General features: G+C 50.8%; 1 protein-coding gene and 60 non-coding genes across 61 annotated transcripts; 51 read left to right on the top strand and 10 right to left on the bottom strand.

The window, feature by feature from the left end:
- Window positions 1–69: 69 nt before the first annotated feature.
- pts (6-pyruvoyltetrahydropterin synthase) lies at window positions 70–2737 on the top strand. Its single transcript, XM_047032335.1, has 6 exons — window positions 70–303; window positions 765–844; window positions 960–982; window positions 1460–1516; window positions 1634–1704; window positions 2046–2737. The coding sequence occupies exons 1-6, from the start codon at window positions 212–214 to the stop codon at window positions 2167–2169; spliced, it is 447 nt and encodes a 148-aa protein (XP_046888291.1). The 5' UTR covers window positions 70–211; the 3' UTR covers window positions 2170–2737.
- Window positions 2738–3964: 1227 nt separating this feature from the next.
- trnan-guu lies at window positions 3965–4038 on the top strand. The gene has a single exon. It is a non-coding gene; the product is annotated as a tRNA-Asn (tRNA).
- A 277-nt stretch (window positions 4039–4315) lies between these two features.
- trnae-cuc lies at window positions 4316–4387 on the top strand. Its single transcript has one exon. It is a non-coding gene; the product is annotated as a tRNA-Glu (tRNA).
- A 187-nt stretch (window positions 4388–4574) lies between these two features.
- On the top strand, window positions 4575–4648 carry trnat-agu. Its single transcript has one exon. It is a non-coding gene; the product is annotated as a tRNA-Thr (tRNA).
- A 223-nt stretch (window positions 4649–4871) lies between these two features.
- On the bottom strand, window positions 4872–4944 carry trnak-uuu. Its single transcript has one exon. It is a non-coding gene; the product is annotated as a tRNA-Lys (tRNA).
- A 187-nt stretch (window positions 4945–5131) lies between these two features.
- Window positions 5132–5203, top strand: trnaw-cca. The gene has a single exon. It is a non-coding gene; the product is annotated as a tRNA-Trp (tRNA).
- Window positions 5204–5418: 215 nt separating this feature from the next.
- Window positions 5419–5510, top strand: trnar-ucu. The gene is given in 2 exon segments: window positions 5419–5455; window positions 5475–5510. It is a non-coding gene; the product is annotated as a tRNA-Arg (tRNA).
- A 146-nt stretch (window positions 5511–5656) lies between these two features.
- On the top strand, window positions 5657–5730 carry trnan-guu. The gene has a single exon. It is a non-coding gene; the product is annotated as a tRNA-Asn (tRNA).
- Window positions 5731–6007: 277 nt separating this feature from the next.
- trnae-cuc lies at window positions 6008–6079 on the top strand. The gene has a single exon. It is a non-coding gene; the product is annotated as a tRNA-Glu (tRNA).
- A 187-nt stretch (window positions 6080–6266) lies between these two features.
- On the top strand, window positions 6267–6340 carry trnat-agu. The gene has a single exon. It is a non-coding gene; the product is annotated as a tRNA-Thr (tRNA).
- A 223-nt stretch (window positions 6341–6563) lies between these two features.
- On the bottom strand, window positions 6564–6636 carry trnak-uuu. Its single transcript has one exon. It is a non-coding gene; the product is annotated as a tRNA-Lys (tRNA).
- Window positions 6637–6823: 187 nt separating this feature from the next.
- trnaw-cca lies at window positions 6824–6895 on the top strand. Its single transcript has one exon. It is a non-coding gene; the product is annotated as a tRNA-Trp (tRNA).
- A 215-nt stretch (window positions 6896–7110) lies between these two features.
- On the top strand, window positions 7111–7202 carry trnar-ucu. The gene is given in 2 exon segments: window positions 7111–7147; window positions 7167–7202. It is a non-coding gene; the product is annotated as a tRNA-Arg (tRNA).
- Window positions 7203–7348: 146 nt separating this feature from the next.
- Window positions 7349–7422, top strand: trnan-guu. The gene has a single exon. It is a non-coding gene; the product is annotated as a tRNA-Asn (tRNA).
- A 266-nt stretch (window positions 7423–7688) lies between these two features.
- Window positions 7689–7760, top strand: trnae-cuc. The gene has a single exon. It is a non-coding gene; the product is annotated as a tRNA-Glu (tRNA).
- Window positions 7761–7947: 187 nt separating this feature from the next.
- trnat-agu lies at window positions 7948–8021 on the top strand. The gene has a single exon. It is a non-coding gene; the product is annotated as a tRNA-Thr (tRNA).
- A 223-nt stretch (window positions 8022–8244) lies between these two features.
- On the bottom strand, window positions 8245–8317 carry trnak-uuu. Its single transcript has one exon. It is a non-coding gene; the product is annotated as a tRNA-Lys (tRNA).
- A 187-nt stretch (window positions 8318–8504) lies between these two features.
- trnaw-cca lies at window positions 8505–8576 on the top strand. The gene has a single exon. It is a non-coding gene; the product is annotated as a tRNA-Trp (tRNA).
- A 215-nt stretch (window positions 8577–8791) lies between these two features.
- trnar-ucu lies at window positions 8792–8883 on the top strand. The gene is given in 2 exon segments: window positions 8792–8828; window positions 8848–8883. It is a non-coding gene; the product is annotated as a tRNA-Arg (tRNA).
- Window positions 8884–9029: 146 nt separating this feature from the next.
- On the top strand, window positions 9030–9103 carry trnan-guu. Its single transcript has one exon. It is a non-coding gene; the product is annotated as a tRNA-Asn (tRNA).
- A 266-nt stretch (window positions 9104–9369) lies between these two features.
- trnae-cuc lies at window positions 9370–9441 on the top strand. Its single transcript has one exon. It is a non-coding gene; the product is annotated as a tRNA-Glu (tRNA).
- A 187-nt stretch (window positions 9442–9628) lies between these two features.
- Window positions 9629–9702, top strand: trnat-agu. Its single transcript has one exon. It is a non-coding gene; the product is annotated as a tRNA-Thr (tRNA).
- A 223-nt stretch (window positions 9703–9925) lies between these two features.
- trnak-uuu lies at window positions 9926–9998 on the bottom strand. The gene has a single exon. It is a non-coding gene; the product is annotated as a tRNA-Lys (tRNA).
- A 187-nt stretch (window positions 9999–10185) lies between these two features.
- On the top strand, window positions 10186–10257 carry trnaw-cca. Its single transcript has one exon. It is a non-coding gene; the product is annotated as a tRNA-Trp (tRNA).
- Window positions 10258–10472: 215 nt separating this feature from the next.
- On the top strand, window positions 10473–10564 carry trnar-ucu. Its single transcript is given in 2 exon segments — window positions 10473–10509; window positions 10529–10564. It is a non-coding gene; the product is annotated as a tRNA-Arg (tRNA).
- A 146-nt stretch (window positions 10565–10710) lies between these two features.
- trnan-guu lies at window positions 10711–10784 on the top strand. The gene has a single exon. It is a non-coding gene; the product is annotated as a tRNA-Asn (tRNA).
- A 266-nt stretch (window positions 10785–11050) lies between these two features.
- On the top strand, window positions 11051–11122 carry trnae-cuc. The gene has a single exon. It is a non-coding gene; the product is annotated as a tRNA-Glu (tRNA).
- Window positions 11123–11309: 187 nt separating this feature from the next.
- Window positions 11310–11383, top strand: trnat-agu. The gene has a single exon. It is a non-coding gene; the product is annotated as a tRNA-Thr (tRNA).
- A 223-nt stretch (window positions 11384–11606) lies between these two features.
- On the bottom strand, window positions 11607–11679 carry trnak-uuu. Its single transcript has one exon. It is a non-coding gene; the product is annotated as a tRNA-Lys (tRNA).
- Window positions 11680–11866: 187 nt separating this feature from the next.
- trnaw-cca lies at window positions 11867–11938 on the top strand. Its single transcript has one exon. It is a non-coding gene; the product is annotated as a tRNA-Trp (tRNA).
- A 215-nt stretch (window positions 11939–12153) lies between these two features.
- trnar-ucu lies at window positions 12154–12245 on the top strand. The gene is given in 2 exon segments: window positions 12154–12190; window positions 12210–12245. It is a non-coding gene; the product is annotated as a tRNA-Arg (tRNA).
- A 146-nt stretch (window positions 12246–12391) lies between these two features.
- On the top strand, window positions 12392–12465 carry trnan-guu. Its single transcript has one exon. It is a non-coding gene; the product is annotated as a tRNA-Asn (tRNA).
- Window positions 12466–12731: 266 nt separating this feature from the next.
- trnae-cuc lies at window positions 12732–12803 on the top strand. Its single transcript has one exon. It is a non-coding gene; the product is annotated as a tRNA-Glu (tRNA).
- Window positions 12804–12990: 187 nt separating this feature from the next.
- On the top strand, window positions 12991–13064 carry trnat-agu. The gene has a single exon. It is a non-coding gene; the product is annotated as a tRNA-Thr (tRNA).
- Window positions 13065–13287: 223 nt separating this feature from the next.
- On the bottom strand, window positions 13288–13360 carry trnak-uuu. The gene has a single exon. It is a non-coding gene; the product is annotated as a tRNA-Lys (tRNA).
- Window positions 13361–13547: 187 nt separating this feature from the next.
- trnaw-cca lies at window positions 13548–13619 on the top strand. The gene has a single exon. It is a non-coding gene; the product is annotated as a tRNA-Trp (tRNA).
- Window positions 13620–13834: 215 nt separating this feature from the next.
- trnar-ucu lies at window positions 13835–13926 on the top strand. Its single transcript is given in 2 exon segments — window positions 13835–13871; window positions 13891–13926. It is a non-coding gene; the product is annotated as a tRNA-Arg (tRNA).
- Window positions 13927–14072: 146 nt separating this feature from the next.
- Window positions 14073–14146, top strand: trnan-guu. The gene has a single exon. It is a non-coding gene; the product is annotated as a tRNA-Asn (tRNA).
- Window positions 14147–14423: 277 nt separating this feature from the next.
- Window positions 14424–14495, top strand: trnae-cuc. The gene has a single exon. It is a non-coding gene; the product is annotated as a tRNA-Glu (tRNA).
- Window positions 14496–14682: 187 nt separating this feature from the next.
- trnat-agu lies at window positions 14683–14756 on the top strand. Its single transcript has one exon. It is a non-coding gene; the product is annotated as a tRNA-Thr (tRNA).
- A 223-nt stretch (window positions 14757–14979) lies between these two features.
- trnak-uuu lies at window positions 14980–15052 on the bottom strand. The gene has a single exon. It is a non-coding gene; the product is annotated as a tRNA-Lys (tRNA).
- Window positions 15053–15239: 187 nt separating this feature from the next.
- Window positions 15240–15311, top strand: trnaw-cca. Its single transcript has one exon. It is a non-coding gene; the product is annotated as a tRNA-Trp (tRNA).
- Window positions 15312–15526: 215 nt separating this feature from the next.
- Window positions 15527–15618, top strand: trnar-ucu. Its single transcript is given in 2 exon segments — window positions 15527–15563; window positions 15583–15618. It is a non-coding gene; the product is annotated as a tRNA-Arg (tRNA).
- Window positions 15619–15764: 146 nt separating this feature from the next.
- Window positions 15765–15838, top strand: trnan-guu. The gene has a single exon. It is a non-coding gene; the product is annotated as a tRNA-Asn (tRNA).
- A 277-nt stretch (window positions 15839–16115) lies between these two features.
- Window positions 16116–16187, top strand: trnae-cuc. Its single transcript has one exon. It is a non-coding gene; the product is annotated as a tRNA-Glu (tRNA).
- A 187-nt stretch (window positions 16188–16374) lies between these two features.
- Window positions 16375–16448, top strand: trnat-agu. Its single transcript has one exon. It is a non-coding gene; the product is annotated as a tRNA-Thr (tRNA).
- A 223-nt stretch (window positions 16449–16671) lies between these two features.
- trnak-uuu lies at window positions 16672–16744 on the bottom strand. The gene has a single exon. It is a non-coding gene; the product is annotated as a tRNA-Lys (tRNA).
- Window positions 16745–16931: 187 nt separating this feature from the next.
- On the top strand, window positions 16932–17003 carry trnaw-cca. The gene has a single exon. It is a non-coding gene; the product is annotated as a tRNA-Trp (tRNA).
- A 215-nt stretch (window positions 17004–17218) lies between these two features.
- trnar-ucu lies at window positions 17219–17310 on the top strand. The gene is given in 2 exon segments: window positions 17219–17255; window positions 17275–17310. It is a non-coding gene; the product is annotated as a tRNA-Arg (tRNA).
- A 146-nt stretch (window positions 17311–17456) lies between these two features.
- On the top strand, window positions 17457–17530 carry trnan-guu. The gene has a single exon. It is a non-coding gene; the product is annotated as a tRNA-Asn (tRNA).
- A 266-nt stretch (window positions 17531–17796) lies between these two features.
- On the top strand, window positions 17797–17868 carry trnae-cuc. Its single transcript has one exon. It is a non-coding gene; the product is annotated as a tRNA-Glu (tRNA).
- Window positions 17869–18055: 187 nt separating this feature from the next.
- Window positions 18056–18129, top strand: trnat-agu. The gene has a single exon. It is a non-coding gene; the product is annotated as a tRNA-Thr (tRNA).
- Window positions 18130–18352: 223 nt separating this feature from the next.
- trnak-uuu lies at window positions 18353–18425 on the bottom strand. Its single transcript has one exon. It is a non-coding gene; the product is annotated as a tRNA-Lys (tRNA).
- A 187-nt stretch (window positions 18426–18612) lies between these two features.
- On the top strand, window positions 18613–18684 carry trnaw-cca. The gene has a single exon. It is a non-coding gene; the product is annotated as a tRNA-Trp (tRNA).
- A 215-nt stretch (window positions 18685–18899) lies between these two features.
- Window positions 18900–18991, top strand: trnar-ucu. The gene is given in 2 exon segments: window positions 18900–18936; window positions 18956–18991. It is a non-coding gene; the product is annotated as a tRNA-Arg (tRNA).
- Window positions 18992–19137: 146 nt separating this feature from the next.
- Window positions 19138–19211, top strand: trnan-guu. The gene has a single exon. It is a non-coding gene; the product is annotated as a tRNA-Asn (tRNA).
- Window positions 19212–19488: 277 nt separating this feature from the next.
- On the top strand, window positions 19489–19560 carry trnae-cuc. Its single transcript has one exon. It is a non-coding gene; the product is annotated as a tRNA-Glu (tRNA).
- Window positions 19561–19747: 187 nt separating this feature from the next.
- trnat-agu lies at window positions 19748–19821 on the top strand. The gene has a single exon. It is a non-coding gene; the product is annotated as a tRNA-Thr (tRNA).
- Window positions 19822–20044: 223 nt separating this feature from the next.
- On the bottom strand, window positions 20045–20117 carry trnak-uuu. The gene has a single exon. It is a non-coding gene; the product is annotated as a tRNA-Lys (tRNA).
- Window positions 20118–20304: 187 nt separating this feature from the next.
- Window positions 20305–20376, top strand: trnaw-cca. The gene has a single exon. It is a non-coding gene; the product is annotated as a tRNA-Trp (tRNA).
- A 215-nt stretch (window positions 20377–20591) lies between these two features.
- trnar-ucu lies at window positions 20592–20683 on the top strand. Its single transcript is given in 2 exon segments — window positions 20592–20628; window positions 20648–20683. It is a non-coding gene; the product is annotated as a tRNA-Arg (tRNA).
- The last annotated feature ends 435 nt before the right edge of the window (window positions 20684–21118 follow it).

Genomic DNA, 21118 nt, shown 5'->3' with positions numbered 1-21118 from the left:
CTTCACACACAGATGTGAACCAATGACGCATGCCCACTGTGCTTGTAGCAAAGTAAACCCAACCGAGGGGCGGAGACATGATTATTCATTCGTGCCGTAGCCTACTTCATAACCTAGGCTGCTTGACAGCTGAGAGGATTATCAGTTATAGTCGCCTGTTGTGTGTGTATGTGTAGGCTATAACCAATATTGGCTAATTTACATTGCAATCATGGCCAAATCATGCACTGGAAAAGATGTGGCGGAGCGTATTGGATACATCACACGAGTACAATCTTTCAGCGCTTGCCATCGACTGCACAGGTAGCCTACGTTGGGACCGTATAATCACCGCGGCGAGAAATTATTTTATTGTTGATGAAACGTTGACTGAATCATACGATTGAAAACACCGAGTTTTAAGTGGGACGTTACTGTCAGGATTGTCGAGATAATGTAGTTCCGACTTCGAAGCGGATGTCGTAACATTGACATCGTCTTTAAGATGTTTCCCAAACGTGGGTCTGACAACAATATTTCCCCGTTAATTTCTATTATAATCAGTTATAACTGAAGTGGGCTTCGTCGTACGTGTGGTCATATAACCTGTTGCTTGATTCCGGAAACTGATGGGATTTGTAGTCCTCTTGCGATAAATAAATAATCCCGGCCTACTAACGAGTAGAGTAGAGTACTTTCGTATTAAGCTGTTCAAACGTGGTAACAACAAGTAGCCTACGAACAATAATTTCTAAATCTTGTTCTGTCCTTTGTCTCCTCCACAGTAAATGTCTGAGCGACGAGGATAACAAAAGAGTATTTGGAAAGTGCAACAATCCCAATGGACATGGACACAATTACAAAGGTCAGTCAGAGAAAGGGTTACTTTACTATCTATATGAAAAAGGCCCTTATTAAACGCAGAGGGTGTTTGTATCAACTCATGTATTAATCTGTTTACAAATGTTTTCTGTTTTTAGTGGAGGTGACTGTGCGAGGTAAAGTAAGTGTTTCTTTTTTCAGTCAAGCAGGTAGTCAGCCTCTCACATGATACAGAGACTATTTGGCTACTGAAAACAAAGATTATTAGAATACACACACACAGTTATTCACAGCCAGTGGCGATTTTAGATCCATTATAGGGGTGCTCAAGCACCCCTAAATTTCATCTCAGCACTCCAAAATTTTTTTTTTTAAAAGAATTACTATGATTATTGTTTATTATCATTTGATGCTGGTAGTTCATGAAGAAAGGGACATCCTTAGTTTTTTTCGTTCATTCATACAATATTTTGCATAATAATACATAAATGAATTAATTGTTATCCAGTGAAATTAGGGATTTTGTTAGCAAGGAGGTTTAGCACTTTTGCAAGGCACTGTACTGTATTCATGTCACATTCTAAATGGGGGCTGAGCACCCCTAAATGTCTGATCCTACAATCGCACCTGTTCACAGCCTCTCTTTGTCTGTCCACAGATCGACCGTCACACTGGCATGGTCATGAACCTCACAGATCTAAAAAAGTACATTGAGGTGAGTTGGACTCGATGCATGGACTCCATTTTCATTTATAGGCTATTCACTCATTTTATTCAATCTTGTTCCTCTCATTATTAAATCAAATAATACATCCATTCGTTTTTCCTTCAGGAGGTAATCATGATTCCACTGGATCACAAAAACTTGGACAGGGATGTCCCATACTTTTCTGATGTAGTCAGGTGTGTATCTCTCTATCTCTCTCTCTCTTTTGTCCGATATACAGGTGTATCCAATCACAGTAACTACCTCCTCACCCCAGTCGACCATCCTGCAACAAAAGAACAAGGAAAAGCAGAGGACAGCAGACAGAGGGAGGATAACCATGTTATACATGGTTATTTACCAAATTATAGCCGTGGAATAAATTGTGACCAAGCAAAGCTCTAGTTGAGTTATAACCAAGTTTATAACCATGCAACATCTCATTCGGGGCAGTTTTTATTTTCAACCTGATCATATTTATGGATCAGATTAGAATAATATTATAAAAATGTAAGTGACTGTGTGCCTGTGTATGTAGCACAACAGAGAACGTGGCAGTGTTCATCTGGGACAGCTTGTGCACGGTCATCCCTGACGGCCTTCTCTACGAGGTGAAGATCCACGAGACGGACAAGAACATCGTAGTGTACCGGGGAGAGTGAGGCCGACCCGTCCATGACCTCGTAGGGGTCAAAGGTCACGCTCAGTGCTGGGTGTGGGTTTTCATTTATTTTTTTTAAGTGGGTGGGAAATGTCCCATGTATAATGAAACTTAAGTAAGCCTGTGGTGTGTATAATGCACACAATCTAAGTTGTGGCTGAATATGTATTGATGAGATTTTATCCAAAACCCAAAGGTCATTTTACACTTTACAGCCAGACCAGTACACTTTGTGTTATTGATGAAAAAGTATGTTTGCCAAATTTGTCTATTTTCAGTGTAAAATTAAATTGATACATTCCAATCCCTATTCTTGATAGGACTGAAGTAGATTTTTTTATGAAAATTGTAAATCCACCACAATCTTTTAGATTTTTTACCCAAGTCCATCCAATGTGACCAATTCTAAAAACCTAAATAATATGTTAAGTTTGAGTTACGTTTTGTTAAGTTTGTTAACAAACTTAACAACGTTGATTACGTTTTATGTTTACTCTTATTGACAGTTGATGCTGTGACTTCCCAAAGACTTGTTACAATAAAAGAGAAAAACACATGGTTAAACTAAAGGTGTCTTTTCAGTAAAACTTCTCTGAGCCCGGAAGATGCTTTACTTAAGATGACCACAAGGGGTCAAGATTGGAGCGTTCTTCCTCCAGGGTAGTTTAACAGTGGATGGACCAACCTGCAACAATGGACAGCAGAATGCCTGAGATGTTTCTCTAATCCTTTAAATGATCCTCTCTGAAATATGTTGAATGAGTTTCAGATAATTTCTTATTTGACGTGGTATGAATATACAAAGACTCTTCTATATTTACTTTTACAGTTAGTCATTTAGCAGATGCTCTTTCTTTCTTATGGCCAGATAAGGTTTACTGTTCCAGGAATACACTGTAACCTCTGGGACATTTGCCTAATCTACTCTGCTGTGCAAAGGTTAACCGCAGTAACTTCGTTTTTGTCAAAATTGAGTTGTAAGTTAAATTGAACTCAATATCTGTTTTATCTTAGGTTTAAGAGTTCAATCTTGCTCAGTTTTCAAGAAAAGGGGTATAAAGAATTGCAGTAACTACAAAATCACACTTAAAACCAAGGCAAACCGCAGTAAGTCTAGTTACTGCGCTCTGTATCTGTTTCCCCATACATCGGACGCAATTAAAACCGAAGCAAACCGCAGTAAATGTAGTTGCTGCGCTCTGTATCTGTATGGCCCTACATTGGATGCACTTACTGCGGTCTTCATATCATTCTACTAATCCTTATTTCGTGCTCTTTAACACCACTGTCAACTGAATGAAATGGCATCAAGAGGAAAAAGAATGGTGGAACTTGCACTTGAAAGAAAATATCCAGATAATGGTAAGTATTTTTATGCTAATGACCTACGAAAACTGGAAAACAACTTTGTAGTTACTGCACTTAGCTTCTGCATTACCTGTGTAGCTATTACGGAAATGAAAAGGCAGAGTGAAGTATCTGCATTTTTGGGGTCATGGGTCAAATCTGTGGCCATGTTTTTTAATTAATAAATATTACTTCATTCATATATGTTCAAGCAGTGCACTACCACTGATCTACCTACAACACATCTGGCTGGATAGTCAAAGAACTTTAAGTCATTTTTCTCAGTTTCACTGTTTGCGTAGTTACTGCGGTTAGCTTTTGCAGGGCAGTACTGTCAGAGCACTTATTATGTTCTTCATCTCATGCAAGTTGATTAAACGGTACCCTTAGCGGACTTTCTTTCATATCCATTCACTTCCATTTTTCAGTCCTGTTTCTATGGAGTCAGGGTCTCTGTGGCGCAATTGGCTAGCACGTTCGGCTGTTGACCGAAAGGATGGTAGTTCGAGCCCACCCAGGGACGACCGTCTTCTTGTTTGCCTCTGTTGCGGGTCTTGCCTGTGTGACTATGAGCTGTGCCGCCGTCGGAGCTGGAAATTCTCTGAAAAACACTGTACTCCGCTCTACCCACTGAGCTGTCAAAGGGTGAGCGAGTGGGAGGCTTTATTTGCGAGGAAGCCGTGCGATCCCCCATTGTCACTCCAGTTCAGATACAAAAGAAGAAAGCCTGGAAACCTTTGACCAGCTGCGTTTTGCAACGTGGTCGTCATCTTTGACAGCGAGCAGAGGAAGGCAAGCTCTCCCTGGTGGTCTAGTGGCTAGGATTCGGCGCTCTCACCGCCGCGGCCCGGGTTCGATTCCCGGTCAGGGAATGTGTTTTTAGACCGCCATCAGAGGCCAAGAAGCTGGAAAATCTCTTCATTCTGGTGCCTTGAGAGCCTCTGCTGCATGTTGGGCATAACTTTCCATGGTGGCTTTCGAAGAGGCTCTCGACCCAACCTTGAAGCACCTATTCGAAGAGAAAACAGAAGCCTGAGCCCGTCTCGCCTGACGAATCAAGGCGCCGTGGCTTAGTTGGTCAAAGCGCCTGTCTAGTAAACAGGAGATCCTGAGTTCAAATCTCAGCGGTGCCTTTTTAGGCGCAGGCCTCAGCTCAATTTTGCATCAAAGTCAGGCGTGCAACGGAGACAAAGGTTGCGTGCCACAAGCCACGCTCTGCGGTTTGAACACACAGCTCACACGGGACTTGAACGCTGGACCCTCCGATTAAAAGCTTCCCTTGTTTCCTCAAAGTCAGGTACATAAGGGAGACACGTTTGAATTTGGCCTGCTTCATCCCACTGTTTGAACCCCCTTCGCCCAAACAGGGACTTGAACCCTGGACCCTCAGATTAAAAGTCTGATGCTCTGCCGACTGAGCTATCCGGGCTCTGGAAAGGGAGGACACGCTGAGCTTTTCGTGGAACATCTACACGTACATCTCCTCCACCACACAAACCCCTAAGGATCGTGTGGCCAAACCCTCGCAAGCATGCCGGTGCACCTCTGAGCCTCTGTAAACGGTACTCTCAGCGCACTTTGAGGCACGACGGTTGCACATCAGAGGCTCACAAGTAGGCCTCGTGGCGCAACGGTAGCGCGTCTGACTCCAGATCAGAAGGTTGCGTGTTCAAATCACGTCGGGGTCAGCAGGCATTGTGTGTGGCCCTCCGTTGGGACAGACGGGTCTTTCTTTCAGGGCGCAGCGGACGCAATGAGAGCTGCCTCTTTTTACTGACCTGGCAAAATCAAGCTCTGATTGCTTCCTCAAAGTGAGGCATGCCACCAACGCCCTTTGCCCAAAAAGGGACCCGATGCCGTCAAGGTTGAAAAGGTAGACGTCAAACTGGGCAAATAGATAGGGGGCTCTGTGGCGCAATGGATAGCGCATTGGACTTCTAGGCAGGGGGAGGAAAAGCCATTCAAAGGTTGTGGGTTCGAGTCCCACCAGAGTCGTTCACACTTTTTTTCCCCAAACTCCCGTCGACGGATCACGGGAAGAGTTATTTGTACGGCCTTTCCTCCTCTTCTTAATTGGGAGTTTTGGCACTCGCCTCCCAGCGTTTCCTTCCATTTTCCGGTCCTGTTTCTGTCGAGTCAGGGTCTCTGTGGCGCAATTGGCTAGCGCGTTCGGCTGTTAACCGAAAGGATGGTGGTTCGAGCCCACCCAGGGACGAACGTCTTCTTGTTTGCCTCTGTTGCGGGTCTTGCCTGTGTGACTATGAGCTGTGCCGCCGTCGGAGCTGGAAATTCTCTGAAAAACACTGTACTCCGCTCTACCCACTGAGCTGTCAAAGGGTGAGCGAGTGGGAGGCTTTATTTGCGAGGAAGCCGTGCGATCCCCCATTGTCACTCCAGTTCAGATACAAAAGAAGAAAGCCTGGAAACCTTTGACCAGCTGCGTTTTGCAACGTGGTCGTCATCTTTGACAGCGAGCAGAGGATGGCAAGCTCTCCCTGGTGGTCTAGTGGCTAGGATTCGGCGCTCTCACCGCCGCGGCCCGGGTTCGATTCCCGGTCAGGGAATGTGTTTTTAGACCGCCATCAGAGGCCAAGAAGCTGGAAAATCTCTTCATTCTGGTGCCTTGAGAGCCTCTGCTGCATGTTGGGCATAACTTTCCATGGTGGCTTTCGAAGAGGCTCTCGACCCAACCTTGAAGCACCTATTCGAAGAGAAAACAGAAGCCTGAGCCCGTCTCGCCTGACGAATCAAGGCGCCGTGGCTTAGTTGGTCAAAGCGCCTGTCTAGTAAACAGGAGATCCTGAGTTCAAATCTCAGCGGTGCCTTTTTAGGCGCAGGCCTCAGCTCAATTTTGCATCAAAGTCAGGCGTGCAACGGAGACAAAGGTTGCGTGCCACAAGCCACGCTCTGCGGTTTGAACACACAGCTCACACGGGACTTGAACGCTGGACCCTCCGATTAAAAGCTTCCCTTGTTTCCTCAAAGTCAGGTACATAAGGGAGACACGTTTGAATTTGGCCTGCTTCATCCCACAGTTTGAACCCCCTTCGCCCGAACAGGGACTTGAACCCTGGACCCTCAGATTAAAAGTCTGATGCTCTGCCGACTGAGCTATCCGGGCTCTGGAAAGGGAGGACACGCTGAGCTTTTCGTGGAACATCTACACGTACATCTCCTCCACCACACAAACCCCTAAGGATCGTGTGGCCAAACCCTCGCAAGCATGCCGGTGCACCTCTGAGCCTCTGTAAACGGTACTCTCAGCGCACTTTGAGGCACGACGGTTGCACATCAGAGGCTCACAAGTAGGCCTCGTGGCGCAACGGTAGCGCGTCTGACTCCAGATCAGAAGGTTGCGTGTTCAAATCACGTCGGGGTCAGCAGGCATTGTGTGTGGCCCTCCGTTGGGACAGACGGGTCTTTCTTTCAGGGCGCAGCGGACGCAATGAGAGCTGCCTCTTTTTACTGACCTGGCAAAATCAAGCTCTGATTGCTTCCTCAAAGTGAGGCATGCCACCAACGCCCTTTGCCCAAAAAGGGACCCGATGCCGTCAAGGTTGAAAAGGTAGACGTCAAACTGGGCAAATAGATAGGGGGCTCTGTGGCGCAATGGATAGCGCATTGGACTTCTAGGCAGGGGGAGGAAAAGCCATTCAAAGGTTGTGGGTTCGAGTCCCACCAGAGTCGTTCACACTTTTTTTCCCCAAACTCCCGTCGACGGATCACGGGAAGAGTTATTTGTACGGCCTTTCCTCCTCTTCTTAATTGGGAGTTTTGGCACTCGCCTCCCAGCGTTTCCTTCCATTTTCCGGTCCTGTTTCTGTCGAGTCAGGGTCTCTGTGGCGCAATTGGCTAGCGCGTTCGGCTGTTAACCGAAAGGATGGTGGTTCGAGCCCACCCAGGGACGAACGTCTTCTTGTTTGCCTCTGTTGCGGGTCTTGCCTGTGTGACTATGAGCTGTGCCGCCGTCGGAGCTGAAAAACACTGTACTCCGCTCTACCCACTGAGCTGTCAAAGGGTGAGCGAGTGGGAGGCTTTATTTGCGAGGAAGCCGTGCGATCCCCCATTGTCACTCCAGTTCAGATACAAAAGAAGAAAGCCTGGAAACCTTTGACCAGCTGCGTTTTGCAACGTGGTCGTCATCTTTGACAGCGAGCAGAGGATGGCAAGCTCTCCCTGGTGGTCTAGTGGCTAGGATTCGGCGCTCTCACCGCCGCGGCCCGGGTTCGATTCCCGGTCAGGGAATGTGTTTTTAGACCGCCATCAGAGGCCAAGAAGCTGGAAAATCTCTTCATTCTGGTGCCTTGAGAGCCTCTGCTGCATGTTGGGCATAACTTTCCATGGTGGCTTTCGAAGAGGCTCTCGACCCAACCTTGAAGCACCTATTCGAAGAGAAAACAGAAGCCTGAGCCCGTCTCGCCTGACGAATCAAGGCGCCGTGGCTTAGTTGGTCAAAGCGCCTGTCTAGTAAACAGGAGATCCTGAGTTCAAATCTCAGCGGTGCCTTTTTAGGCGCAGGCCTCAGCTCAATTTTGCATCAAAGTCAGGCGTGCAACGGAGACAAAGGTTGCGTGCCACAAGCCACGCTCTGCGGTTTGAACACACAGCTCACACGGGACTTGAACGCTGGACCCTCCGATTAAAAGCTTCCCTTGTTTCCTCAAAGTCAGGTACATAAGGGAGACACGTTTGAATTTGGCCTGCTTCATCCCACAGTTTGAACCCCCTTCGCCCAAACAGGGACTTGAACCCTGGACCCTCAGATTAAAAGTCTGATGCTCTGCCGACTGAGCTATCCGGGCTCTGGAAAGGGAGGACACGCTGAGCTTTTCGTGGAACATCTACACGTACATCTCCTCCACCACACAAACCCCTAAGGATCGTGTGGCCAAACCCTCGCAAGCATGCCGGTGCACCTCTGAGCCTCTGTAAACGGTACTCTCAGCGCACTTTGAGGCACGACGGTTGCACATCAGAGGCTCACAAGTAGGCCTCGTGGCGCAACGGTAGCGCGTCTGACTCCAGATCAGAAGGTTGCGTGTTCAAATCACGTCGGGGTCAGCAGGCATTGTGTGTGGCCCTCCGTTGGGACAGACGGGTCTTTCTTTCAGGGCGCAGCGGACGCAATGAGAGCTGCCTCTTTTTACTGACCTGGCAAAATCAAGCTCTGATTGCTTCCTCAAAGTGAGGCATGCCACCAACGCCCTTTGCCCAAAAAGGGACCCGATGCCGTCAAGGTTGAAAAGGTAGACGTCAAACTGGGCAAATAGATAGGGGGCTCTGTGGCGCAATGGATAGCGCATTGGACTTCTAGGCAGGGGGAGGAAAAGCCATTCAAAGGTTGTGGGTTCGAGTCCCACCAGAGTCGTTCACACTTTTTTTCCCCAAACTCCCGTCGACGGATCACGGGAAGAGTTATTTGTACGGCCTTTCCTCCTCTTCTTAATTGGGAGTTTTGGCACTCGCCTCCCAGCGTTTCCTTCCATTTTCCGGTCCTGTTTCTGTCGAGTCAGGGTCTCTGTGGCGCAATTGGCTAGCGCGTTCGGCTGTTAACCGAAAGGATGGTGGTTCGAGCCCACCCAGGGACGAACGTCTTCTTGTTTGCCTCTGTTGCGGGTCTTGCCTGTGTGACTATGAGCTGTGCCGCCGTCGGAGCTGAAAAACACTGTACTCCGCTCTACCCACTGAGCTGTCAAAGGGTGAGCGAGTGGGAGGCTTTATTTGCGAGGAAGCCGTGCGATCCCCCATTGTCACTCCAGTTCAGATACAAAAGAAGAAAGCCTGGAAACCTTTGACCAGCTGCGTTTTGCAACGTGGTCGTCATCTTTGACAGCGAGCAGAGGATGGCAAGCTCTCCCTGGTGGTCTAGTGGCTAGGATTCGGCGCTCTCACCGCCGCGGCCCGGGTTCGATTCCCGGTCAGGGAATGTGTTTTTAGACCGCCATCAGAGGCCAAGAAGCTGGAAAATCTCTTCATTCTGGTGCCTTGAGAGCCTCTGCTGCATGTTGGGCATAACTTTCCATGGTGGCTTTCGAAGAGGCTCTCGACCCAACCTTGAAGCACCTATTCGAAGAGAAAACAGAAGCCTGAGCCCGTCTCGCCTGACGAATCAAGGCGCCGTGGCTTAGTTGGTCAAAGCGCCTGTCTAGTAAACAGGAGATCCTGAGTTCAAATCTCAGCGGTGCCTTTTTAGGCGCAGGCCTCAGCTCAATTTTGCATCAAAGTCAGGCGTGCAACGGAGACAAAGGTTGCGTGCCACAAGCCACGCTCTGCGGTTTGAACACACAGCTCACACGGGACTTGAACGCTGGACCCTCCGATTAAAAGCTTCCCTTGTTTCCTCAAAGTCAGGTACATAAGGGAGACACGTTTGAATTTGGCCTGCTTCATCCCACAGTTTGAACCCCCTTCGCCCAAACAGGGACTTGAACCCTGGACCCTCAGATTAAAAGTCTGATGCTCTGCCGACTGAGCTATCCGGGCTCTGGAAAGGGAGGACACGCTGAGCTTTTCGTGGAACATCTACACGTACATCTCCTCCACCACACAAACCCCTAAGGATCGTGTGGCCAAACCCTCGCAAGCATGCCGGTGCACCTCTGAGCCTCTGTAAACGGTACTCTCAGCGCACTTTGAGGCACGACGGTTGCACATCAGAGGCTCACAAGTAGGCCTCGTGGCGCAACGGTAGCGCGTCTGACTCCAGATCAGAAGGTTGCGTGTTCAAATCACGTCGGGGTCAGCAGGCATTGTGTGTGGCCCTCCGTTGGGACAGACGGGTCTTTCTTTCAGGGCGCAGCGGACGCAATGAGAGCTGCCTCTTTTTACTGACCTGGCAAAATCAAGCTCTGATTGCTTCCTCAAAGTGAGGCATGCCACCAACGCCCTTTGCCCAAAAAGGGACCCGATGCCGTCAAGGTTGAAAAGGTAGACGTCAAACTGGGCAAATAGATAGGGGGCTCTGTGGCGCAATGGATAGCGCATTGGACTTCTAGGCAGGGGGAGGAAAAGCCATTCAAAGGTTGTGGGTTCGAGTCCCACCAGAGTCGTTCACACTTTTTTTCCCCAAACTCCCGTCGACGGATCACGGGAAGAGTTATTTGTACGGCCTTTCCTCCTCTTCTTAATTGGGAGTTTTGGCACTCGCCTCCCAGCGTTTCCTTCCATTTTCCGGTCCTGTTTCTGTCGAGTCAGGGTCTCTGTGGCGCAATTGGCTAGCGCGTTCGGCTGTTAACCGAAAGGATGGTGGTTCGAGCCCACCCAGGGACGAACGTCTTCTTGTTTGCCTCTGTTGCGGGTCTTGCCTGTGTGACTATGAGCTGTGCCGCCGTCGGAGCTGAAAAACACTGTACTCCGCTCTACCCACTGAGCTGTCAAAGGGTGAGCGAGTGGGAGGCTTTATTTGCGAGGAAGCCGTGCGATCCCCCATTGTCACTCCAGTTCAGATACAAAAGAAGAAAGCCTGGAAACCTTTGACCAGCTGCGTTTTGCAACGTGGTCGTCATCTTTGACAGCGAGCAGAGGATGGCAAGCTCTCCCTGGTGGTCTAGTGGCTAGGATTCGGCGCTCTCACCGCCGCGGCCCGGGTTCGATTCCCGGTCAGGGAATGTGTTTTTAGACCGCCATCAGAGGCCAAGAAGCTGGAAAATCTCTTCATTCTGGTGCCTTGAGAGCCTCTGCTGCATGTTGGGCATAACTTTCCATGGTGGCTTTCGAAGAGGCTCTCGACCCAACCTTGAAGCACCTATTCGAAGAGAAAACAGAAGCCTGAGCCCGTCTCGCCTGACGAATCAAGGCGCCGTGGCTTAGTTGGTCAAAGCGCCTGTCTAGTAAACAGGAGATCCTGAGTTCAAATCTCAGCGGTGCCTTTTTAGGCGCAGGCCTCAGCTCAATTTTGCATCAAAGTCAGGCGTGCAACGGAGACAAAGGTTGCGTGCCACAAGCCACGCTCTGCGGTTTGAACACACAGCTCACACGGGACTTGAACGCTGGACCCTCCGATTAAAAGCTTCCCTTGTTTCCTCAAAGTCAGGTACATAAGGGAGACACGTTTGAATTTGGCCTGCTTCATCCCACAGTTTGAACCCCCTTCGCCCAAACAGGGACTTGAACCCTGGACCCTCAGATTAAAAGTCTGATGCTCTGCCGACTGAGCTATCCGGGCTCTGGAAAGGGAGGACACGCTGAGCTTTTCGTGGAACATCTACACGTACATCTCCTCCACCACACAAACCCCTAAGGATCGTGTGGCCAAACCCTCGCAAGCATGCCGGTGCACCTCTGAGCCTCTGTAAACGGTACTCTCAGCGCACTTTGAGGCACGACGGTTGCACATCAGAGGCTCACAAGTAGGCCTCGTGGCGCAACGGTAGCGCGTCTGACTCCAGATCAGAAGGTTGCGTGTTCAAATCACGTCGGGGTCAGCAGGCATTGTGTGTGGCCCTCCGTTGGGACAGACGGGTCTTTCTTTCAGGGCGCAGCGGACGCAATGAGAGCTGCCTCTTTTTACTGACCTGGCAAAATCAAGCTCTGATTGCTTCCTCAAAGTGAGGCATGCCACCAACGCCCTTTGCCCAAAAAGGGACCCGATGCCGTCAAGGTTGAAAAGGTAGACGTCAAACTGGGCAAATAGATAGGGGGCTCTGTGGCGCAATGGATAGCGCATTGGACTTCTAGGCAGGGGGAGGAAAAGCCATTCAAAGGTTGTGGGTTCGAGTCCCACCAGAGTCGTTCACACTTTTTTTCCCCAAACTCCCGTCGACGGATCACGGGAAGAGTTATTTGTACGGCCTTTCCTCCTCTTCTTAATTGGGAGTTTTGGCACTCGCCTCCCAGCGTTTCCTTCCATTTTCCGGTCCTGTTTCTGTCGAGTCAGGGTCTCTGTGGCGCAATTGGCTAGCGCGTTCGGCTGTTAACCGAAAGGATGGTGGTTCGAGCCCACCCAGGGACGAACGTCTTCTTGTTTGCCTCTGTTGCGGGTCTTGCCTGTGTGACTATGAGCTGTGCCGCCGTCGGAGCTGAAAAACACTGTACTCCGCTCTACCCACTGAGCTGTCAAAGGGTGAGCGAGTGGGAGGCTTTATTTGCGAGGAAGCCGTGCGATCCCCCATTGTCACTCCAGTTCAGATACAAAAGAAGAAAGCCTGGAAACCTTTGACCAGCTGCGTTTTGCAACGTGGTCGTCATCTTTGACAGCGAGCAGAGGATGGCAAGCTCTCCCTGGTGGTCTAGTGGCTAGGATTCGGCGCTCTCACCGCCGCGGCCCGGGTTCGATTCCCGGTCAGGGAATGTGTTTTTAGACCGCCATCAGAGGCCAAGAAGCTGGAAAATCTCTTCATTCTGGTGCCTTGAGAGCCTCTGCTGCATGTTGGGCATAACTTTCCATGGTGGCTTTCGAAGAGGCTCTCGACCCAACCTTGAAGCACCTATTCGAAGAGAAAACAGAAGCCTGAGCCCGTCTCGCCTGACGAATCAAGGCGCCGTGGCTTAGTTGGTCAAAGCGCCTGTCTAGTAAACAGGAGATCCTGAGTTCAAATCTCAGCGGTGCCTTTTTAGGCGCAGGCCTCAGCTCAATTTTGCATCAAAGTCAGGCGTGCAACGGAGACAAAGGTTGCGTGCCACAAGCCACGCTCTGCGGTTTGAACACACAGCTCACACGGGACTTGAACGCTGGACCCTCCGATTAAAAGCTTCCCTTGTTTCCTCAAAGTCAGGTACATAAGGGAGACACGTTTGAATTTGGCCTGCTTCATCCCACAGTTTGAACCCCCTTCGCCCAAACAGGGACTTGAACCCTGGACCCTCAGATTAAAAGTCTGATGCTCTGCCGACTGAGCTATCCGGGCTCTGGAAAGGGAGGACACGCTGAGCTTTTCGTGGAACATCTACACGTACATCTCCTCCACCACACAAACCCCTAAGGATCGTGTGGCCAAACCCTCGCAAGCATGCCGGTGCACCTCTGAGCCTCTGTAAACGGTACTCTCAGCGCACTTTGAGGCACGACGGTTGCACATCAGAGGCTCACAAGTAGGCCTCGTGGCGCAACGGTAGCGCGTCTGACTCCAGATCAGAAGGTTGCGTGTTCAAATCACGTCGGGGTCAGCAGGCATTGTGTGTGGCCCTCCGTTGGGACAGACGGGTCTTTCTTTCAGGGCGCAGCGGACGCAATGAGAGCTGCCTCTTTTTACTGACCTGGCAAAATCAAGCTCTGATTGCTTCCTCAAAGTGAGGCATGCCACCAACGCCCTTTGCCCAAAAAGGGACCCGATGCCGTCAAGGTTGAAAAGGTAGACGTCAAACTGGGCAAATAGATAGGGGGCTCTGTGGCGCAATGGATAGCGCATTGGACTTCTAGGCAGGGGGAGGAAAAGCCATTCAAAGGTTGTGGGTTCGAGTCCCACCAGAGTCGTTCACACTTTTTTTCCCCAAACTCCCGTCGACGGATCACGGGAAGAGTTATTTGTACGGCCTTTCCTCCTCTTCTTAATTGGGAGTTTTGGCACTCGCCTCCCAGCGTTTCCTTCCATTTTCCGGTCCTGTTTCTGTCGAGTCAGGGTCTCTGTGGCGCAATTGGCTAGCGCGTTCGGCTGTTAACCGAAAGGATGGTGGTTCGAGCCCACCCAGGGACGAACGTCTTCTTGTTTGCCTCTGTTGCGGGTCTTGCCTGTGTGACTATGAGCTGTGCCGCCGTCGGAGCTGGAAATTCTCTGAAAAACACTGTACTCCGCTCTACCCACTGAGCTGTCAAAGGGTGAGCGAGTGGGAGGCTTTATTTGCGAGGAAGCCGTGCGATCCCCCATTGTCACTCCAGTTCAGATACAAAAGAAGAAAGCCTGGAAACCTTTGACCAGCTGCGTTTTGCAACGTGGTCGTCATCTTTGACAGCGAGCAGAGGATGGCAAGCTCTCCCTGGTGGTCTAGTGGCTAGGATTCGGCGCTCTCACCGCCGCGGCCCGGGTTCGATTCCCGGTCAGGGAATGTGTTTTTAGACCGCCATCAGAGGCCAAGAAGCTGGAAAATCTCTTCATTCTGGTGCCTTGAGAGCCTCTGCTGCATGTTGGGCATAACTTTCCATGGTGGCTTTCGAAGAGGCTCTCGACCCAACCTTGAAGCACCTATTCGAAGAGAAAACAGAAGCCTGAGCCCGTCTCGCCTGACGAATCAAGGCGCCGTGGCTTAGTTGGTCAAAGCGCCTGTCTAGTAAACAGGAGATCCTGAGTTCAAATCTCAGCGGTGCCTTTTTAGGCGCAGGCCTCAGCTCAATTTTGCATCAAAGTCAGGCGTGCAACGGAGACAAAGGTTGCGTGCCACAAGCCACGCTCTGCGGTTTGAACACACAGCTCACACGGGACTTGAACGCTGGACCCTCCGATTAAAAGCTTCCCTTGTTTCCTCAAAGTCAGGTACATAAGGGAGACACGTTTGAATTTGGCCTGCTTCATCCCACAGTTTGAACCCCCTTCGCCCAAACAGGGACTTGAACCCTGGACCCTCAGATTAAAAGTCTGATGCTCTGCCGACTGAGCTATCCGGGCTCTGGAAAGGGAGGACACGCTGAGCTTTTCGTGGAACATCTACACGTACATCTCCTCCACCACACAAACCCCTAAGGATCGTGTGGCCAAACCCTCGCAAGCATGCCGGTGCACCTCTGAGCCTCTGTAAACGGTACTCTCAGCGCACTTTGAGGCACGACGGTTGCACATCAGAGGCTCACAAGTAGGCCTCGTGGCGCAACGGTAGCGCGTCTGACTCCAGATCAGAAGGTTGCGTGTTCAAATCACGTCGGGGTCAGCAGGCATTGTGTGTGGCCCTCCGTTGGGACAGACGGGTCTTTCTTTCAGGGCGCAGCGGACGCAATGAGAGCTGCCTCTTTTTACTGACCTGGCAAAATCAAGCTCTGATTGCTTCCTCAAAGTGAGGCATGCCACCAACGCCCTTTGCCCAAAAAGGGACCCGATGCCGTCAAGGTTGAAAAGGTAGACGTCAAACTGGGCAAATAGATAGGGGGCTCTGTGGCGCAATGGATAGCGCATTGGACTTCTAGGCAGGGGGAGGAAAAGCCATTCAAAGGTTGTGGGTTCGAGTCCCACCAGAGTCGTTCACACTTTTTTTCCCCAAACTCCCGTCGACGGATCACGGGAAGAGTTATTTGTACGGCCTTTCCTCCTCTTCTTAATTGGGAGTTTTGGCACTCGCCTCCCAGCGTTTCCTTCCATTTTCCGGTCCTGTTTCTGTCGAGTCAGGGTCTCTGTGGCGCAATTGGCTAGCGCGTTCGGCTGTTAACCGAAAGGATGGTGGTTCGAGCCCACCCAGGGACGAACGTCTTCTTGTTTGCCTCTGTTGCGGGTCTTGCCTGTGTGACTATGAGCTGTGCCGCCGTCGGAGCTGGAAATTCTCTGAAAAACACTGTACTCCGCTCTACCCACTGAGCTGTCAAAGGGTGAGCGAGTGGGAGGCTTTATTTGCGAGGAAGCCGTGCGATCCCCCATTGTCACTCCAGTTCAGATACAAAAGAAGAAAGCCTGGAAACCTTTGACCAGCTGCGTTTTGCAACGTGGTCGTCATCTTTGACAGCGAGCAGAGGATGGCAAGCTCTCCCTGGTGGTCTAGTGGCTAGGATTCGGCGCTCTCACCGCCGCGGCCCGGGTTCGATTCCCGGTCAGGGAATGTGTTTTTAGACCGCCATCAGAGGCCAAGAAGCTGGAAAATCTCTTCATTCTGGTGCCTTGAGAGCCTCTGCTGCATGTTGGGCATAACTTTCCATGGTGGCTTTCGAAGAGGCTCTCGACCCAACCTTGAAGCACCTATTCGAAGAGAAAACAGAAGCCTGAGCCCGTCTCGCCTGACGAATCAAGGCGCCGTGGCTTAGTTGGTCAAAGCGCCTGTCTAGTAAACAGGAGATCCTGAGTTCAAATCTCAGCGGTGCCTTTTTAGGCGCAGGCCTCAGCTCAATTTTGCATCAAAGTCAGGCGTGCAACGGAGACAAAGGTTGCGTGCCACAAGCCACGCTCTGCGGTTTGAACACACAGCTCACACGGGACTTGAACGCTGGACCCTCCGATTAAAAGCTTCCCTTGTTTCCTCAAAGTCAGGTACATAAGGGAGACACGTTTGAATTTGGCCTGCTTCATCCCACAGTTTGAACCCCCTTCGCCCAAACAGGGACTTGAACCCTGGACCCTCAGATTAAAAGTCTGATGCTCTGCCGACTGAGCTATCCGGGCTCTGGAAAGGGAGGACACGCTGAGCTTTTCGTGGAACATCTACACGTACATCTCCTCCACCACACAAACCCCTAAGGATCGTGTGGCCAAACCCTCGCAAGCATGCCGGTGCACCTCTGAGCCTCTGTAAACGGTACTCTCAGCGCACTTTGAGGCACGACGGTTGCACATCAGAGGCTCACAAGTAGGCCTCGTGGCGCAACGGTAGCGCGTCTGACTCCAGATCAGAAGGTTGCGTGTTCAAATCACGTCGGGGTCAGCAGGCATTGTGTGTGGCCCTCCGTTGGGACAGACGGGTCTTTCTTTCAGGGCGCAGCGGACGCAATGAGAGCTGCCTCTTTTTACTGACCTGGCAAAATCAAGCTCTGATTGCTTCCTCAAAGTGAGGCATGCCACCAACGCCCTTTGCCCAAAAAGGGACCCGATGCCGTCAAGGTTGAAAAGGTAGACGTCAAACTGGGCAAATAGATAGGGGGCTCTGTGGCGCAATGGATAGCGCATTGGACTTCTAGGCAGGGGGAGGAAAAGCCATTCAAAGGTTGTGGGTTCGAGTCCCACCAGAGTCGTTCACACTTTTTTTCCCCAAACTCCCGTCGACGGATCACGGGAAGAGTTATTTGTACGGCCTTTCCTCCTCTTCTTAATTGGGAGTTTTGGCACTCGCCTCCCAGCGTTTCCTTCCATTTTCCGGTCCTGTTTCTGTCGAGTCAGGGTCTCTGTGGCGCAATTGGCTAGCGCGTTCGGCTGTTAACCGAAAGGATGGTGGTTCGAGCCCACCCAGGGACGAACGTCTTCTTGTTTGCCTCTGTTGCGGGTCTTGCCTGTGTGACTATGAGCTGTGCCGCCGTCGGAGCTGAAAAACACTGTACTCCGCTCTACCCACTGAGCTGTCAAAGGGTGAGCGAGTGGGAGGCTTTATTTGCGAGGAAGCCGTGCGATCCCCCATTGTCACTCCAGTTCAGATACAAAAGAAGAAAGCCTGGAAACCTTTGACCAGCTGCGTTTTGCAACGTGGTCGTCATCTTTGACAGCGAGCAGAGGATGGCAAGCTCTCCCTGGTGGTCTAGTGGCTAGGATTCGGCGCTCTCACCGCCGCGGCCCGGGTTCGATTCCCGGTCAGGGAATGTGTTTTTAGACCGCCATCAGAGGCCAAGAAGCTGGAAAATCTCTTCATTCTGGTGCCTTGAGAGCCTCTGCTGCATGTTGGGCATAACTTTCCATGGTGGCTTTCGAAGAGGCTCTCGACCCAACCTTGAAGCACCTATTCGAAGAGAAAACAGAAGCCTGAGCCCGTCTCGCCTGACGAATCAAGGCGCCGTGGCTTAGTTGGTCAAAGCGCCTGTCTAGTAAACAGGAGATCCTGAGTTCAAATCTCAGCGGTGCCTTTTTAGGCGCAGGCCTCAGCTCAATTTTGCATCAAAGTCAGGCGTGCAACGGAGACAAAGGTTGCGTGCCACAAGCCACGCTCTGCGGTTTGAACACACAGCTCACACGGGACTTGAACGCTGGACCCTCCGATTAAAAGCTTCCCTTGTTTCCTCAAAGTCAGGTACATAAGGGAGACACGTTTGAATTTGGCCTGCTTCATCCCACAGTTTGAACCCCCTTCGCCCAAACAGGGACTTGAACCCTGGACCCTCAGATTAAAAGTCTGATGCTCTGCCGACTGAGCTATCCGGGCTCTGGAAAGGGAGGACACGCTGAGCTTTTCGTGGAACATCTACACGTACATCTCCTCCACCACACAAACCCCTAAGGATCGTGTGGCCAAACCCTCGCAAGCATGCCGGTGCACCTCTGAGCCTCTGTAAACGGTACTCTCAGCGCACTTTGAGGCACGACGGTTGCACATCAGAGGCTCACAAGTAGGCCTCGTGGCGCAACGGTAGCGCGTCTGACTCCAGATCAGAAGGTTGCGTGTTCAAATCACGTCGGGGTCAGCAGGCATTGTGTGTGGCCCTCCGTTGGGACAGACGGGTCTTTCTTTCAGGGCGCAGCGGACGCAATGAGAGCTGCCTCTTTTTACTGACCTGGCAAAATCAAGCTCTGATTGCTTCCTCAAAGTGAGGCATGCCACCAACGCCCTTTGCCCAAAAAGGGACCCGATGCCGTCAAGGTTGAAAAGGTAGACGTCAAACTGGGCAAATAGATAGGGGGCTCTGTGGCGCAATGGATAGCGCATTGGACTTCTAGGCAGGGGGAGGAAAAGCCATTCAAAGGTTGTGGGTTCGAGTCCCACCAGAGTCGTTCACACTTTTTTTCCCCAAACTCCCGTCGACGGATCACGGGAAGAGTTATTTGTACGGCCTTTCCTCCTCTTCTTAATTGGGAGTTTTGGCACTCGCCTCCCAGCGTTTCCTTCCATTTTCCGGTCCTGTTTCTGTCGAGTCAGGGTCTCTGTGGCGCAATTGGCTAGCGCGTTCGGCTGTTAACCGAAAGGATGGTGGTTCGAGCCCACCCAGGGACGAACGTCTTCTTGTTTGCCTCTGTTGCGGGTCTTGCCTGTGTGACTATGAGCTGTGCCGCCGTCGGAGCTGGAAATTCTCTGAAAAACACTGTACTCCGCTCTACCCACTGAGCTGTCAAAGGGTGAGCGAGTGGGAGGCTTTATTTGCGAGGAAGCCGTGCGATCCCCCATTGTCACTCCAGTTCAGATACAAAAGAAGAAAGCCTGGAAACCTTTGACCAGCTGCGTTTTGCAACGTGGTCGTCATCTTTGACAGCGAGCAGAGGATGGCAAGCTCTCCCTGGTGGTCTAGTGGCTAGGATTCGGCGCTCTCACCGCCGCGGCCCGGGTTCGATTCCCGGTCAGGGAATGTGTTTTTAGACCGCCATCAGAGGCCAAGAAGCTGGAAAATCTCTTCATTCTGGTGCCTTGAGAGCCTCTGCTGCATGTTGGGCATAACTTTCCATGGTGGCTTTCGAAGAGGCTCTCGACCCAACCTTGAAGCACCTATTCGAAGAGAAAACAGAAGCCTGAGCCCGTCTCGCCTGACGAATCAAGGCGCCGTGGCTTAGTTGGTCAAAGCGCCTGTCTAGTAAACAGGAGATCCTGAGTTCAAATCTCAGCGGTGCCTTTTTAGGCGCAGGCCTCAGCTCAATTTTGCATCAAAGTCAGGCGTGCAACGGAGACAAAGGTTGCGTGCCACAAGCCACGCTCTGCGGTTTGAACACACAGCTCACACGGGACTTGAACGCTGGACCCTCCGATTAAAAGCTTCCCTTGTTTCCTCAAAGTCAGGTACATAAGGGAGACACGTTTGAATTTGGCCTGCTTCATCCCACAGTTTGAACCCCCTTCGCCCAAACAGGGACTTGAACCCTGGACCCTCAGATTAAAAGTCTGATGCTCTGCCGACTGAGCTATCCGGGCTCTGGAAAGGGAGGACACGCTGAGCTTTTCGTGGAACATCTACACGTACATCTCCTCCACCACACAAACCCCTAAGGATCGTGTGGCCAAACCCTCGCAAGCATGCCGGTGCACCTCTGAGCCTCTGTAAACGGTACTCTCAGCGCACTTTGAGGCACGACGGTTGCACATCAGAGGCTCACAAGTAGGCCTCGTGGCGCAACGGTAGCGCGTCTGACTCCAGATCAGAAGGTTGCGTGTTCAAATCACGTCGGGGTCAGCAGGCATTGTGTGTGGCCCTCCGTTGGGACAGACGGGTCTTTCTTTCAGGGCGCAGCGGACGCAATGAGAGCTGCCTCTTTTTACTGACCTGGCAAAATCAAGCTCTGATTGCTTCCTCAAAGTGAGGCATGCCACCAACGCCCTTTGCCCAAAAAGGGACCCGATGCCGTCAAGGTTGAAAAGGTAGACGTCAAACTGGGCAAATAGATAGGGGGCTCTGTGGCGCAATGGATAGCGCATTGGACTTCTAGGCAGGGGGAGGAAAAGCCATTCAAAGGTTGTGGGTTCGAGTCCCACCAGAGTCGTTCACACTTTTTTTCCCCAAACTCCCGTCGACGGATCACGGGAAGAGTTATTTGTACGGCCTTTCCTCCTCTTCTTCATGGGAGTTTTGGCACTCGCATCCTATAAGTACACAGAACAAATTTACATCTATGCTGAGCTTAGATAAGTGAACTTCCTAAATATACAGATAGCAATAAATAAACGACTATACTAACCCTAACACTAAAACTTCCTAAATTACAGATAACAATAAATAGTACGCTATACTAACCCTAATACACAAAATTTGCAAATTTACAGATCAGTGACTTTGTCAATGACCAAACAGGAGCCTGGTGGCGAGGTACAGTAGTGCAATGTTACTGAAGAGCAACCAGTAGCTGAAAGTGACAGTGTATAAGTGACTAGTGTGCAGTAAAAATGTCCATATCAGTGTCCATTGAGAAGCCTGATGA

The sequence above is a fragment of the Hypomesus transpacificus genome, chromosome 13 (assembly GCF_021917145.1).
Source record: "Hypomesus transpacificus isolate Combined female chromosome 13, fHypTra1, whole genome shotgun sequence".
In the NCBI taxonomy this organism is placed as follows: domain Eukaryota; kingdom Metazoa; phylum Chordata; class Actinopteri; order Osmeriformes; family Osmeridae; genus Hypomesus; species Hypomesus transpacificus.
Note: the sequence above shows the minus strand (reverse complement) of the source record. Positions and strands in the feature narration are given on the sequence as shown.

What these genes read in the sequence shown, in the direction of transcription:
- pts (XM_047032335.1), top strand. Translation starts at nt 212, where the DNA reads ATGGCCAAATCATGCACTGGAAAAGATGTGGCGGAGCGTATTGGATAC. An exon ending in GCTTGCCATCGACTGCACAG is followed by an intron (nt 304 to 764) that starts GTAGCCTACGTT and finishes TCTCCTCCACAG; the next exon opens with TAAATGTCTGAGCGACGAGG. An exon ending in ACATGGACACAATTACAAAG is followed by an intron (nt 845 to 959) that starts GTCAGTCAGAGA and finishes TTCTGTTTTTAG; the next exon opens with TGGAGGTGACTGTGCGAGGT.